The sequence below is a fragment of the Diceros bicornis genome, chromosome 6, assembly GCF_020826845.1.
Source record: "Diceros bicornis minor isolate mBicDic1 chromosome 6, mDicBic1.mat.cur, whole genome shotgun sequence".
Lineage (NCBI taxonomy): Eukaryota > Metazoa > Chordata > Mammalia > Perissodactyla > Rhinocerotidae > Diceros > Diceros bicornis.
The window spans coordinates 21,065,836-21,080,546 of record NC_080745.1 but is presented as its reverse complement, the minus strand read 5'-3'; the positions used below and the strand labels follow the sequence as shown (position 1 = coordinate 21,080,546).

Genomic DNA, 14,711 nt, shown 5'->3' with positions numbered 1-14,711 from the left:
GCTTGTGGGCAAATAGTCTCATGAAGAAAAGTATAAAACTGAAATTCTTTTTTATTTTTGAATAAACTCCTGAATTCTGTCAATGTTAAAAAGGAAAGGTAAAAATATAATTGAGTATTATTTTGTCCGTCTCAATTTGATTATTCTCTATGGGTGGGGACTGGAGGAAAGACAGGATGCAAAACGCAAACACTCATTAGAAAAATCCTTTAATAGACTTGTTTTCATTTCACATCAATGTAGATTCTACCAGAGGAAAGGCGTGGAGCTGAGCTTGATTACCGAAAAGCATTTGGAAACGAATGGAAGAAAGCTGGTGGACATCAGAATCCAGACAAAAACAGACCAAATGAAGAATTTCTTGCAGCCCATCCTAGATACCAGTTACTCTGCCTTAGTACGTGCACTGCACCAGTGGCCTTCCGGGTGTGGACTTGCAGCCGAACAGAGTGTTGCCTTGGGTATCAAGGGAGGTCCTCGATGGCGTTTTCTCCCTTGGGGCTTTTTGTTCTTGTCTCAGTGGACCATGGCTACTTTCCTGGGGTTCCTTCAGCAAGTGAGAGCAGATAACCTTCCCAGGTTCCTTCTGCTTAGAGAAGATACAGCAGAAGGAACCTGGGAAGTCTACGTAGGTTCCTGGAAGGGAGAGATTGGCCTTGTGGGAGGGGGAAGGCAGCTCTTAAAGGAAAATTCTCTCATATGCATATATTCACCACACTTTCAATTTCAGGAGGTAGGTCCACTCCCTACTTTAGGTAGGGCAGGAAGCACTCCAGTTTATCTCAACCCTGGCTCTAACCTAGAGAATTTTAAAAATTAAGGGCATGTTAAGGTGGAACCCAAGCACTGGTATTTTTGTAAGCTCCCCAAATAATTCTGATGTCCATGAAAGTTCAGGCGACTGCAGTTTTTCCTCAGTGCTCTGTTCCGAGGGCTCACTAAACACCAGGTTTAGCACTTGGTTTGCAAGGTGCTTTCTGACATTCTCCAGCCTGGTCCTCAGGACTCTTTGTCCCTGATGGACTTTGCTTTTTTTTTTTTTTTTAATTTTATTTATTTATTTTTTCCCCCAAAGCCCCAGTAGATAGTTGTATGTCATAGTTGCACATCCTTCTAGTTGCTGTATGTGGGACGCGGCCTCAGCATGGCCGGAGAAGCAGTGCATCGGTGCGCGCCCGGGATCCCAACCCAGGCCACCAGCAGCGGAGCACGCGCACTTAACCGCTAAGCCACGGGGCCGGCCCTCCTTTTTGTTTTGACTTCATTATTATTCCAAATTTCACTTTTATGTGATTTTCTTTTTTATATATTTCCTAATGCGAGCAGCTCACTGCATAAATGCTTCAGGCTGAAACATTATCTTTAAGGAAGAAAAGCTGCCTGTGGGAATTGCTTTCAAATTACTCCATTAGCTGGCCCAATTTCCTGGCTACTTTAGGTGAATTCTAAATCATTTGGGGGTAGGGAAGGGAAGGTTCTAAGGCAGCCCTGCAGGTATGGCTCAGTGTTTCACTGCTAAGAATACTAGAAGACAAAAGCTCAGGTACTTGGGGGTATTGATAGAAATGTTGTCACCGGTTGGCCTAGCAGAAGTTAGAGCAAGAGAAGAGCACTGCCTTCCTTACATCCTTATATTGAGGCTGCTGTTCCAGGCGGGGAACCTGGTGTGCAGTGGTGGTACTGAGCACCTGGCCTAGCATTGTACCATCTGGCTGAAACTCGGTGAAGGTGTCCTGTGAGTCATGTCCCAGGTAGTACCAGCTTTCTCTCTCAAGACCCAGAAAGAAAGGAAACTGTTACCAAAGGTGAAATTTTGAATGAATGTTTTAAGTATTTGAAAGCACAGCCTCATCTTGCTATTTTGAGTCAGAACACTGAGGCTCAGTGATGTAATACACAGGTGATGGAGGATTCCATGTTTGGAAGTGGTTGCTGTCCATCCCTCCTAAAAATAAACAAAGAAACAAGTAACTGAATAAAAGGAAGCAGATCCCAGGTTAGCATACCAGCTGCTGCTAGGTTTATCCTGGGAAAGGAAAAAGCTATGTTGACACTTACCTATACATTTTTTTTCGTTACAGTTGCCTTTGGTTTATTTTTCATCCTTTTCCACTTCTTCTTAAACAGAATATGGTGCACCTGAAGATGAGGAACTCAAAACACAACAACCATTTTTGCTGAAAAACCAGCTTTTAAGTAAGGACCCCAAATTCAAAGACAGCTTATTTGTATTTGAGTCCTTAGGTGCTGTCACATATAGTGATGACCTAATAATAGAGATTGTTTAAGTACCTAAAGGAGTACTTCGCATTTTAAAGAAATGATGACTTCTCAAACATGTCTAAATTCTTATATTGAACATTTTAGCAATTCACTTGCTTTAAACTCATTTAATAGTGTTGTAAATGTGGAAAGTATTTGAGTGGTGAACTGAATTGTGATTTGGAAATTTGTGACTTTTCTTACACTTGAAAACCTAGCTAAATTGTCAGGAAAGAAGTACTAAGGGGAAAAAGGAAGCAACAGAATGTTGGTCAAGCTATTTTTGTTGTTTTGTTGCTGTTAGTAATTCTGTGAAGTATTAATAGAAGAAATTTTAAACCTCAGTAAGACCTATTCCTTTATAAAGATTTGAGCCAAGTTGTACTGAACAGCTCCATCAGTTGGCAATCCCTGTTAACTGGCACGTGTAATTTAAATCATTATTACAGTAGGTCTCAGTTAAGTCTTTTTCCTTTTTCCCTTCAAGCACTGAAGATAAAATATCCTAATCAACTTGGCCAGAATGTCCTAGAGAAACAACTGCCAGGTAAGAAGAATGAGTCTACCTTTCCCTTCCTTAGACTTCTCAAGTCATGGGCCTGGGTATGAGTTGGCTGGAAGTAAAATAGTTCTTTCATATCTGAGTGTGGCCGTTGAGAGCTTACAGGTTTTCTCTAGTCTTTTATGTTCTAAAATACAATCAGTCATGCTAATACCACCCCCCCCCCCAAGTTCAAGTCTCCCATAACTTTAGCAGCTTATCTAGAGAAATTTTGTTAAAATAGGAAGCCCTTGCATATGATTACATCTTTAGCCAAAGGCATGAGAGCTTGAAGGCTTAGCCTTTCGGAGGACTCTCCCAAGCCCACTGCTGTTTAGTTCTCAGATTGTTGCTCTGGGGGTTTCTCTTGTCCAGAGAAACGGTTGCACTAGGCTTGAAGTCTGTCTTATCATCTCGTCATAAAACAGGAAACACGTCCTGGTGAACTGAATTGTGAGTTATTGGGACATTTGTGACTTTTCCTACATTCTACTCCTTACCAACCAGGAGTCCCTGCAGAAGCAGCTCTCAGACGCTGTCTTTTAATGGACACACTGAAATGGTTTTTTTTGAAAAAACTACTTCAGAACTTTATCTAAACATTTGTGCTACTGGAAGTGAATTAGTTTTATTTGGAAAATAAATACTTTTGTGTCATCAAACTAGATCAGTGTAAATTACCTTAAACTTCCACTCAAAAGAAAAATTAAATTACAGTTTGTATCTTTGAGTAAACTGAATTCTCAAGATTAAACTTGATTCACAGTTAATACTAAAATATAAACAAGTTAACTTTAGAGCAGTGAGGATTTGAAGAAGAAATAAAATATATCATCTAGTAAAAGACTTTTCTTTGTTTGCCTGTCAGTGCTGTAAATTCACATTGACTTTTAAATTAGTTTTTATCAAATAAAAAGCTTATCACGGGGGCCGGCCCGGTGGCGCAAGCGGTTAAGTGTGCGTGCTCCGCTGCGGCAGCCCAGGGTTCACCGGTTCGGATCCAGGGCGCGCACTGATGCACCGCTTGGCAAGCCATGTTGTGGCGGCGTCCCATATAAAGTGGAGGAAGATGGGCACGGATGTTAGTCCAGGGCCAGTCTTACTCAGCAAAAAAAAGAGGAGGATTGGCAGATGTTAGCACAGGGCTGATCTTCCTCACACACACACAAAAAAAGCTTATCATGGTATTGCTCATGGAAGGCTTTGGTTGTGTTCAGAGGTACCTTTCTGATTGTTAACCGTCATGTGTTGATTTACCAGTTATTACTCCATTTTTATTTACTAACAATCCAATTTCTATTCCTGTGATATGTAATTTTGCTACTGTTATATAATGATGAATTAAAATTAGTGGCTGCCCCTTCATGCACTCTTGGAGACAGACAAGTGAAAGAGGACCAGAACTTTTTGTTAATGTAATTGGCTTTGGATGTCTGCATTTTTCCTTTTACTTTCCAGATACATGAAATCAATTTGTGGGCATGTTACCACTAAGGAATATTTGCTCAACAATGTTTTCATTAGACCTGTGTTAAGCTTCCTTTTCAGGGCTTCCTCCAGGAGGGCACTCAGGTCCATCAGTCAAGGACTGTGGTTGGGTGTGTGTGTGAATGGGGTCTGAGGCTAATGGTGAGGGTGTGCACCTCACCCTCTCCTCTTCCATACTGTGTATCAGAGTGTGTCCCAGTTCTTCTGAGATTCAGTTACCCATTGAAATACCCACCATGTTCATGCTCTGATTTTTATTAATCTTCAGGTAGAACTAGCAGAGATTAGAATCATCCATAGAAATTATATGTAATAATTACTGCTTTAAGCTATTCAGAATCTGAGTCCTATATTCTCTAAATTCAGTAGTAAGCCAGCAGATTACAACAGTTCTTACTATTAATTTTTATGTCACATGCTGTAAATATCTAACCACTAATATAAATATCCTTTAAAAAGAAAAATGGTAAACAAATGTAAAATACTGCAACATCATTTTTTTGCCCATCAGAGTAGCAAAAATTAAAGACAATAACATGTAGAGCTGGCATGGAAAATCAGTATATATTTTGGTAGAGTCATGTGGTAATTGGTATAAAAAGCAAAAAATACATATATGCTGTGACTAAGCATTCTACCTTGCAGCACTTGTAATGGTAGAAGAGTAAAAACAACCTAAATGTTTACCAGTGGGGAAATGGTTGAATAAGTTCTGGTGGAACTATATGCTGCAATATCATGACCATTAAAGAGAAGGAAATAGGTCTAGAGCCATGCTGTCCAGTATGGCTGCCACCAGCTGTATGTGGTAATTTAAATTCATTAAATTGAAATAAAATAAAAAGTTCCTCATTTCAGGTGCTCAATAACCACAGGTAGCTGCTGTATTGGACAGTGCTGGTCTAGAGGAAGCAGCATGAAAAGATGTACCACTATACAATAAAGAACTATGAGTTGTAGACCAATATATATTATGAAACCTACACATCCTTATATAACCAGAAAAAAAAACTTGGAACTATAACCATTAAACTTTTAACATTGGTCTTAGGAAGGCAAAAAGATAATTAATTAGCCATCTCTACACTTTCTGAATGTTAAGACAATCATGTGTTACTTTAATATTAAAAATGGTAATATTATTTAGATTACATGCAGATTGCCACTTCCTTCTATAGACACAGTGCGGGTGGGCAGATTTATTAGAATTGTTTTCTGACCAAACTTTCTGTTTCTGGCTTGGCTTAGGAATGTGTCATTTTCCCCTGGTGTGCAGGAGTTATTTAACCCGTCACTAACCACCCTCTGAACGATGAAAGCCAGTCCACCTAAATCTTTTGAAAGGACAAGATTAGCTATAACATATTCATACATAAAAGAGAGCGAATTATGGTAATTAAAATTATAAATGTCTATTAAGTATGTACATTCAAAACATAAAGAAAGGGTCATTTTTAATTCTAAAATAAAGATAACATTTATTATCACAAGTTGCATAAAAACACAGCTTTTACAAAAATGATTTTTGATAGAAAAATATTTGTTTGAATACATGTGATATTTGTAGGAACACCACACTATTGCTGTACCTCCAGCTAAAGCTTCAAAGAAACTATATTTCTCATAATCAAAATATCCAATATTTACCACAACCCATCTTTGGAAAGAAGTTCATAGTGTTTTCTGAACAAACCAAAGCATTTACTCATTAAGTTACATTCCCATGCCTGGTGGTCACCTGTACGTGTGTGTCGAACGCAATTACACATTATAATAATTACAGATGGGTAGTGCTGGAAGGGAGCTTGTAGATCATTTAGTCTACCCCTCACTTTACAAGAGGAAAGTAAGGCCAGAGAGGGTGAGATACGTCCTTAGGGCGCCTGAGCCCCACTCCACCTTTCTTTCAGTAATTCGTAAGTAGGTAATCACAGAGGTGTAAAAAATTAATGATTTCACTTACATTTATTCCTTTATGCAGAGAATATGATTTCTAGTTCATTCCAATTAAGGAGGAAATATTAAACACTACTGAAATGGTATGAAAACTCATTGTCAAAGGGCACTTAGGTCAAACGTTGGCTCCATTTCCCACAGCTTCCCAAGTGACTCAAGTAACGTGGTGTGAAACCGTGATCGTGTGGGTCCATGGGATAGGCGAGCCTTTCCCTAATCATTTACTCAGGTAAATTGATACAGTGAAACAACAGTTACAGCTGTCATTGCAATTGTGGTCTTGTCACCTGAGCTAGTTTTACAGGTAACTCGTTTGAGAGAATTCATGGTTTTTCTTTTCTTTGACTGATAGACTCCATGACAATCCAAAAGGTGAAAGGACTGCTGTCACGTCTTCTCAAAGTTCCTGTGTCAGAACTTCAGTTGTCCTATGAAAGTCCCAAAGTAAGTTGCCCAGAAAATATGAAGTGAAACTTAGTTTAATAGCATGTCATACTGTGGGAATAGCATGTCATACTGTGGGGAACTAAGTCTCACACTGATTCTAAATGGAAACCATACATCTCTGTTTGGGGGGCAGGGAGTATATAAAATATCTTTTGTAGATCTGTTTTAATCACCCCCCCCCCAACCCTTTGTTCTCATTTTAGATGCCGGGCAGAGAAATTGAACTAGAAAATGACCAACAGTCACTACAGTTTTATTCTGTGGAAAGTGGAGATTGTCTATTAGTGCGATGGTAACAGCCAACTAATAAAATTCAGAGACTAGACTGTTTGTTTATTGTTACTGGGGGTCGCTAGAAATAAATGATTTATTGAAACAATTCTACTGTCAAAAAATAAGGTTTTACAACTTGCCCTAAGTATAGAAAAGGTTGTATTTATTTTTCATTGGGAAGAGACCATTTCTAGGCTTATATATAACAGCAATAATAAAGGCTTTGCACCTACTAATGATTTTCTGATTTTATTTCATATTTATTTTATAGTTCATGACTGCATTTCATTATGTGAAGATTTAAATATTAAATAGACCCTAGCTAGTCTAATAAAATCTGAACACAGTTAATGTCTGTCATAAGACCAGTTTTAATGGAATTTTCTACTAGTTTAATGGATACTACTAGTTTAAAAGGTTACTAAAATGATTTGGTTGGTCATTTTGGGAACTATCCCTTAACTTAGGGAGGTACATCCTCTACTATGTATAACATATATGTTATGATTTCGCTTCTCAGTCACACTGTTTTTAGAGTACAAAAATTAATTACATGCTTTTCCCTACAGTTATACCTAAACTGAGCATATATTCTTCCATAGAAGATTACCAGCTCTGATCAAAACTCACTTATAGTAGGTAAACATTAGGCAACGATAGGAGGAAAGCAAAGTTAATTCTTTCAAAGTGTCAATTATTTAGAAATAGCCTTCCCTATGGCACTAAAACCCTGAGAGGTATTTGATTTTACTTATATTCACAAAAATTTAGCATTTTTTTAAAATAAGGAGTACTGAAAACTGTGACCTTCAGGATTTATGTTAAATGGCAAAAGAAAACTTGGGTAATTAGTCCACTTAATAAATGAACTTTAAAACCAAGGTCCAGAACTGAGAATTATATTGGTTCCTTTTCAAGTTCAAGTTGCCCACTTCATTCAGAGATCCACAAAATCTGACATTATTTCCTGAAACCCCAAGCTTTGGTATAAGTGACCACTGCTCATAAGTGATCACATGATTGATTGTTTTTGGCCCTTAATTATCCTAATTATGCTATAGAGAGCTATTCTGCAATCCAGGTTGAAATTCAAACTTGCAATTATTACTCAAGATTTCTGCACTAGGCCAAGTTTTAACCAAAAATGCTAGGTCATGAATTACTAACTAGAAATGATGCATCAGGATTTAGAAACATCTTTTCTTTTATGAACAATTTGGTATTTTTCAAATCATCTTCCAGTATGTAAGTAAAATTTTTCTTATGCTACAGTATCAGCTGATTTTTAAAAAAGACATTTTGTGCAAATGTTAAGAAATACCACAAGGATTACAGGTACAAGTGCCAGGCCTAGAACTATCCTGAAAGACCCTATCATCTATTGCCAAACCTTGGGCTTTCCTCAGATTTACACTCAGATTATCATTCGCCTACCCTGATCTTTAAACACTGCGCATTAAAATCATTATCATCTTGCTTCACACTGACAAGGATCACCACACAATTCCTTCAGTTTCCACAGTTCTGTGAGTTCCTGTGGAGAATACTGAGGGGAAGACAACATTCCTGTTTCACAAGTCTTCTCACACAGCCACAGGCTGTCCTGTTGAGAAACAAAACAAAAGCTGATTTGGGTGCTGTGACACTGCTTGAAGAAAGATAGAAAGCATGCATACAGGCGGCTTATATATTCCAATGAAGCTGAAATTGTTTCAAAGACAACTCCATGTGTGAACCCACTCGTCGTCTGTGGGGCTGTGGCCGTACAATACAGAAACTGTGCAGATGTGCATTAAGAGTTAGCAAAGGGAGCTCCAGGAAGAGAAAGTTCGGAAACCACAAATGGAGAGTTTCATTTTTGCTATTAGAGAAAAGGTGGCTATACAGCATTATGAATAACAGCAACTATTCTGATGGAACGCGTACAATATTCTGGGGACTGTACTGAGAGCTTTATAAACATTATCCACTTTAATTCTCACAATAACCTTGTGAGGTAGAAATTATTTCCCTTTTACAAATGAGAAAATGAAATTAAGAGCGAAGTAACTTGCTCAGGGTCACAGTGATGCTGGTAAGTTGAGTAAATTAGGGTCCGTCAGACTCCTGAGCCCAAGTTCTTAACCACCAGCCTACTTCCCAGCTACAGGAACTAGCTTCTGTTTCCAGCAATATAGCAGAATACGGATCCAGAGAAACCCATTCAATTAGAGAACATAAAAATGTCGGATATAATCAGAAATGTTTTTCAAAGCATGGCTGAACTGATGGCAAAGGAGAAGAAACTGGAGAGTAGAGGGTGCTGGAGTCAGCATGTGCCTTGAAGGCTCCGCTGGGTTTTAAAAGGCCAGGCCCGGAGACAGGGGACTGACCAGAGAGTCCCACAGAGAGCCAGGACCCCTGAGGGGCAAGAGCCTCAGGGGGCCTATTAAGAAAACAAAACTATACAAAGGAGGCTTGTCTGTCTCAGCCTTGACCCTGAGTAGGATGGAAAGGGGTCTCCCTTCAGCATCTGGAACCAGTCTGCACTTGGGCATGCTGCTGGAGTCATATTCTTTGGAGCCCCCAAAGTCCTAAGCAGGAAATTTAAAGATGGTAATGCCCTTAGGTGCATGGCATCAAAAATGTAAATCCTCTCTGTAGGAATGCATTTTGAATACAGACCTCAGTTTCCAAGGAACAGGAGGTCACAATAAAAAAAAAAGTCTCTTAATGCACCCGGAAACAAACTCCATGAGCAACAGTCTGCAGAAACAACAAACTACAGAATCAGATCTGCAAAGACTACAGATATCACAGTTATCAGACACAAAAAATAATTATATTCAATGTTAAGTAAATCCAAGATGGGACTGAAACAAGGGGACAAAGGAACAGGACTATCAAAGTTGACCAAGTAGATCCAGGTTTATTTCTCTTCACCTCTGAAGCGAGGGTGCACTGCGCCAGGCTCCAGGTGCTTCTATGCAGGGTTCCTACTCTGGTAGGCAATGCACGTTCCTTCTGCCCCCTGCACCTTCTAAGGCCAAAGCGGAAGCTACAAGAATCCAGAATTCAACAGAAATCTTGGAGGCAAAGGCCAGCTTTGGCTCGCTTTCTTCCCAGGGCTCCTATTTTCCATTTCCAGTCTCTGCAGATTCATTTTTTTTCTGGCTCAGCGATCAGTGTATTTTACAAGATGCCTTACAATATCTATCCAGTGTTTTATTTGCATCAGTCAGAAGGGTTGAAGGGTCCTTGGACCAACCACATTGCTGGAAACTTAAGTCAGCTGATTCTTACAGTTTTAAAATTGCAAAGAATTTCTGATCAAATGTATAAAAACCTAATTCTTCTTTGTGGGTAGGAGCACTTCCATTCAAAACATTTTCTTTTGGTTTGAACTCAGAAAAATATTGTATGAGCAGCTAGGTGGATTATTGTGAACTAAATCAAGAACACAGCTGTGATGCTAGAAAATCTTCAAGTCATCGTTTCTGCCCAAGGTTGGATAGAGAAACCTCACTCCCTCAACTCTTCAGAACCCTGAGGCCAGCCCCACTCAGACTTGCTTACCTGGTATCTTCTAGGTCCTATGGCTGCCATCCAAATGCCCATGCTTACATCTTCACCCTATACATGCCCCACAAAGTTTAAATACGAAAGTGTAAATGCTATTTCATCTGTAAAGATAATGCCACCCCCATTCCCATAATAAATAATCTTTCTACTTGTGTTGTAATTATTCTAATATGAAATGCTAAACATGTATTAACGCTGATACACAAAGTCAAAGCTAGTGGCTGTTAACATGAAACGCACACACCACAATGACATAAGACTACACACACTACAGCGAGTACCCAGCACTCTTCTTGTGGACCTTAAACTTCCAGCACTAACCAGTGGATCTAAAAACTAAGCAGAGCTGTTTATTGATGCTATCACCAGAATCAGCAAAAAAGAAAGCACTTGCTTATAGTCTTCCTTCTTATGATATAAATCTTTACATTCCTCCAGTGACTATACTTGTAAATACAGGCTGAAGACATAATAAGTAGGCTCAAAAAAGATTTAGGAATAGAATTTAGAGCCAAGATTTGAGGGATAGGAGTGGATCCCTAACCTTTGAGGGGTGATTCCTATACAGAAAGAATAACATGCTTTCCCCCAAGGTAAGGTGGCTTTGCTTTCAGTGATGGAGTAGGCTGGAACACTGGGCTGATGAAACTTGGTTTGATGAGTGTACTCTTAGGTCAGAAATCCTTAATTACCTGATACGTCTTTAATCTGCCCGAGTTGCTGGCCAGCCAGTGGACGATGTCCCTGGAGATCACATACCCTGACCCACAGGCAAAGGCAGGGTAAGCAGGACTGGGGTACTCCAGCTCCTGCCACTTTCCCGTTCGGTCAACTGCCCAATTCAATCTGAAACTGAGATGCAAAATAAATTGGCTTCTTTGTGTCGGACACATCTCCTACCACTATTAACCTTGACTCTTTTATTATCCCTACAAAGGAATAAACTGTAAAAGCAAGGAAAGAAGAATGAGAAAATATTTTTTTAGTCTTAAGGAAAGGAATTATTTATCTAGTGGGTGTTTTATATAAAAGATCAGTATATTAAATTCTCTCAAAGTTGCATTTGTGGAGTTACTGAGTGAAAAGTACCAGATCATCTTGTGCATGTATACTTAAGAAAAAAACCCACTAATCCATATTGCATTCCTGAAGAAACAGAAAATGGTTTCAGAAATGTGTCACAAATTTATTCTAACATAAAGTGTACAGTAGCTTCTAATTTGAGAACCACTTCTTTCTAGGGCATGAGGATAAAAGTCACATCGTTTTCCCTCCTTCATTACATTAGCCTGAGGTTTTTCATTTAAAAGTTTTTTTTCCTCTAATTATAGATTAATAAAATACTGTAACCCAGGACCCTAAGAGGGAAATTTCCTGTCTCAACCACATTTTTCTTATGAAAAATAACTTGTATATTTCATTCTAAATTAATTACATTTGATCAGGTACATGAACACCAATGGGCTAACAATGTTTAACTTACTTTCCCCACCAAAAATTAGGCCCATCCAGATTCTTGTGGGCAATTCTATTAAATACAGCTTCTAAGTCTATGTAACAGTCATCATCTGTCTTTAGTAATAAATCAAAGCTGGTTGTTTCCACAGTCCTGTTGGGAAAAAAGGGATATGAAAGTCAGTGCATCCATATGAAGAAACAAAGCAACACCATTGTGGTGACATTGCTAAGATTTTAATTAAAAACTGTCTCTCTACTACCTGTATACTATTGCAGTTTCTCATCCTTCCAATACTGAGAACATCTGCTCTAACAGAACACTGCTGCTACCAACTACAATCCTCATTTGATATTCACTAACTGGCACAATGCAGAGAAGTACGAAGCCAATTTTAAAAGGTGTGAAGGAGAAAGAACACAATGAAAAAAAGATCTGGCTTAAGTGGAACATACCACCAAACAAATGCTTCTTAGGCAGGGCTCAAGTCAGGCTGGCCAAGTTATTAAAGGCTGGAACCGTGCCCCTGTGTGCTTAATAAGACAGGCCCAGAATGAGGGGACAGGCGTCATAGCTGGTCTCACACACAACACTGTTGTACAACAAGATGCGTTCTATGCTACTATTTATATTACACTCAGATATTTTATGGGTTAAAAAAACTGAGTTATAACATTGAAACACATTTTCCCTTGGACACAATTTCCAGCAATTAAACTATACTAGAATGATTTCATTTATCTAGACATAAAAATATATATAATGGCAACTAGAGACAAAAGTGACTCCATTTCACATTGACAATCCCTGTACATCTTTGTTAAAAAACCCAGAGTCTTGCTAAGGAACCAGTCAGATGACAGAAATCTGAATAAAAGAAATGTGGAGAAAGTTTCACTAGGTCAAAGAATGGTGAATTTAACAACAGTGCGTCCACACCAAATAGCATAACCCTATGCTTCTAAAGTTTATTTCCAATTAACAGCATGAGGCATACACAATATCTATTTGCCAATTAGGAATAAACTTTTGTGGTAAAGGACATTGAGGTCACTGGTACATCAGCTGAATAAAGAATGACTAATGAAGCTTTCAGTCACAGTATGGAGGGTAAATGAGTGAGGGAGGCTGCTGGGAAGTGGGCCCCAAAGCACTGTCCTGTTAGAAGGTCACTGAGGTAACCCAGGCTGAGAGGATGGTGCAAAACAGACAGTGGCAGTGAGGACTGAGGGGAGAGACTACAACCTCAGAGAGATGCAAGGAGGAGAGAAAATAAAACTTACACTTATATCTAAACCAAACTGAACTTCCACAACCGGGAATCAGCTCCCTATAGAAAGTCCTAGAACTCCACTTAGAACAGGAACCCCTATTAGTGGCCTCGAGCTAAAAGAAGCTTCTTTTTATTACTACAGCTGTCCAAACTTAATCCTGGTATTCTAGATACATGTAAATTTCCAACTCTTATTTATTATCTGCCCTCTACCCACAAGATGACTCAAAAATTATATTAACTTGCCCCAGCTATGAAAGATTACCTTCCATAAACTAATTAGATCATCTCTCTCTCAGGACCAGGGAACCACATCCATAAAGTACTTGTTAATTTCCCACGCTGTCCAGGACAACAGAGAAGAAAAGAAAGGGACAGACTCGGGCTCACCAAGAAACAAGCTCACTGATAAAGTTTTAAAAGACAAAGATCTGAATGCACTTTATAGGTTTAGTCTACACAAAGATATAGTTAGAAGGTTTTAGATTTACAGTCAGGGTAGACAGTATCAAGAGGCTCAACAGCAAATTATGGGATCCTAGAGTAACTAATAATATTAACGATATATCTATAATAGTAATAACAGTTACTATTGTTTTTGTTGCTCTTATTAAGGTAGGAACTACAACTAAAATCCAAGACATACTGGAGGTTCTGGGAAGTTATAAATGTGACAATCTAAGGGCTGTTGAATTTCATCTTATATAAAAGTTCTGCAATTAGGGCAAGTAGTTTTGAAATGGGTGGAGTACAGAATGGAAATATAATGTGGATGCTCAGTTGAACAGAATTCAGATCAGTAACCTGGGTGCGAGTGACTATAATTGGGGGATTTATGTAGGTGGGTATGATTACAACTGAAAATGGACCATTTTCAAACTCACTGATTTTCATCTAAAGTTGGCTTGAGACAACCATGGCAATGACTCAAAGGAATGACTTGGTCTCAAAGTGAGTGGAATGACTCAGAGTGAATCAATTTTTGCCTTGTTTGTTTTTGATAGATTAAAATCATTCTCATTACGGATCTGCTAATGTAAATGAGAAAGCAGCAGCATTTTAGAAGATCAGTCCTTACAAAGAAGCAGGATACAACAGATCATATCCCAGGTGTTCAGGGGTATTAGGTTTCTTTGTTTTTAAAAATAATCTCAGCATTTTGATGTTGATGAATTGTTTCTACGTCAAAAGAACAATAAAACAAATTCTAGCTACCCATCATTTTACAACCTACCATCTATAGAAGTTCAATAACTTTGCAGGAACATTTCGATAAGTGTCAACAACATCCACAAAAACAATATCATCATAGACACTGCTTTCCTCCTTCAGTAAGGCATCCTCCTCATGGAGATTACTTATATGATCAATAAGTCTTCGAGGGCGAGAATGAAGGTTTTGTAAGAGAGCATCGCCTTCTAAAAAGGAAAAGTTGAAAGTTGGAGAAAAATGCT

The 14,711-nt window shown here is 38.7% G+C and overlaps 2 protein-coding genes across 9 annotated transcripts in view; one reads left to right on the top strand and one right to left on the bottom strand.

Annotated features, from left to right (window-relative positions):
* The window catches only part of TBCE (tubulin folding cofactor E), an 82,495-nt gene extending 75,476 nt beyond the window's left edge, over positions 1–7,019 (top strand). For all 6 annotated transcript variants that reach the window (XM_058542986.1, XM_058542984.1, XM_058542987.1 and 3 more), the window contains 5 exons: positions 244–397; positions 2,128–2,196; positions 2,750–2,809; positions 6,600–6,691; positions 6,898–7,019. In XM_058542986.1, the coding sequence (XP_058398969.1) occupies positions 244–397; positions 2,128–2,196; positions 2,750–2,809; positions 6,600–6,691; positions 6,898–6,990 (468 nt within the window). In that variant the 3' untranslated portion in view covers positions 6,991–7,019. The remainder of the gene's footprint in view (positions 1–243; positions 398–2,127; positions 2,197–2,749; positions 2,810–6,599; positions 6,692–6,897) is intronic.
* The window catches only part of B3GALNT2 (beta-1,3-N-acetylgalactosaminyltransferase 2), a 52,767-nt gene continuing 43,772 nt past the window's right edge, over positions 5,717–14,711 (bottom strand). Inside the window, exons 8-13 of one of the 3 annotated variants that reach the window (XM_058542989.1) lie at positions 14,492–14,675; positions 12,012–12,137; positions 11,221–11,380; positions 10,523–10,579; positions 8,402–8,570; positions 5,717–6,675 (exon numbers count right to left, since the gene is read on the bottom strand). In XM_058542989.1, coding sequence (XP_058398972.1) covers positions 8,436–8,570; positions 10,523–10,579; positions 11,221–11,380; positions 12,012–12,137; positions 14,492–14,675 — 662 coding nt within the window. In that variant the 3' untranslated portion in view covers positions 5,717–6,675; positions 8,402–8,435. Of the gene's footprint in view, positions 6,676–7,266; positions 8,571–10,522; positions 10,580–11,220; positions 11,381–12,011; positions 12,138–14,491; positions 14,676–14,711 lie in introns of those variants that run through there. The other 2 variants (XM_058542988.1, XR_009220429.1) reach the window with 2 other exon arrangements.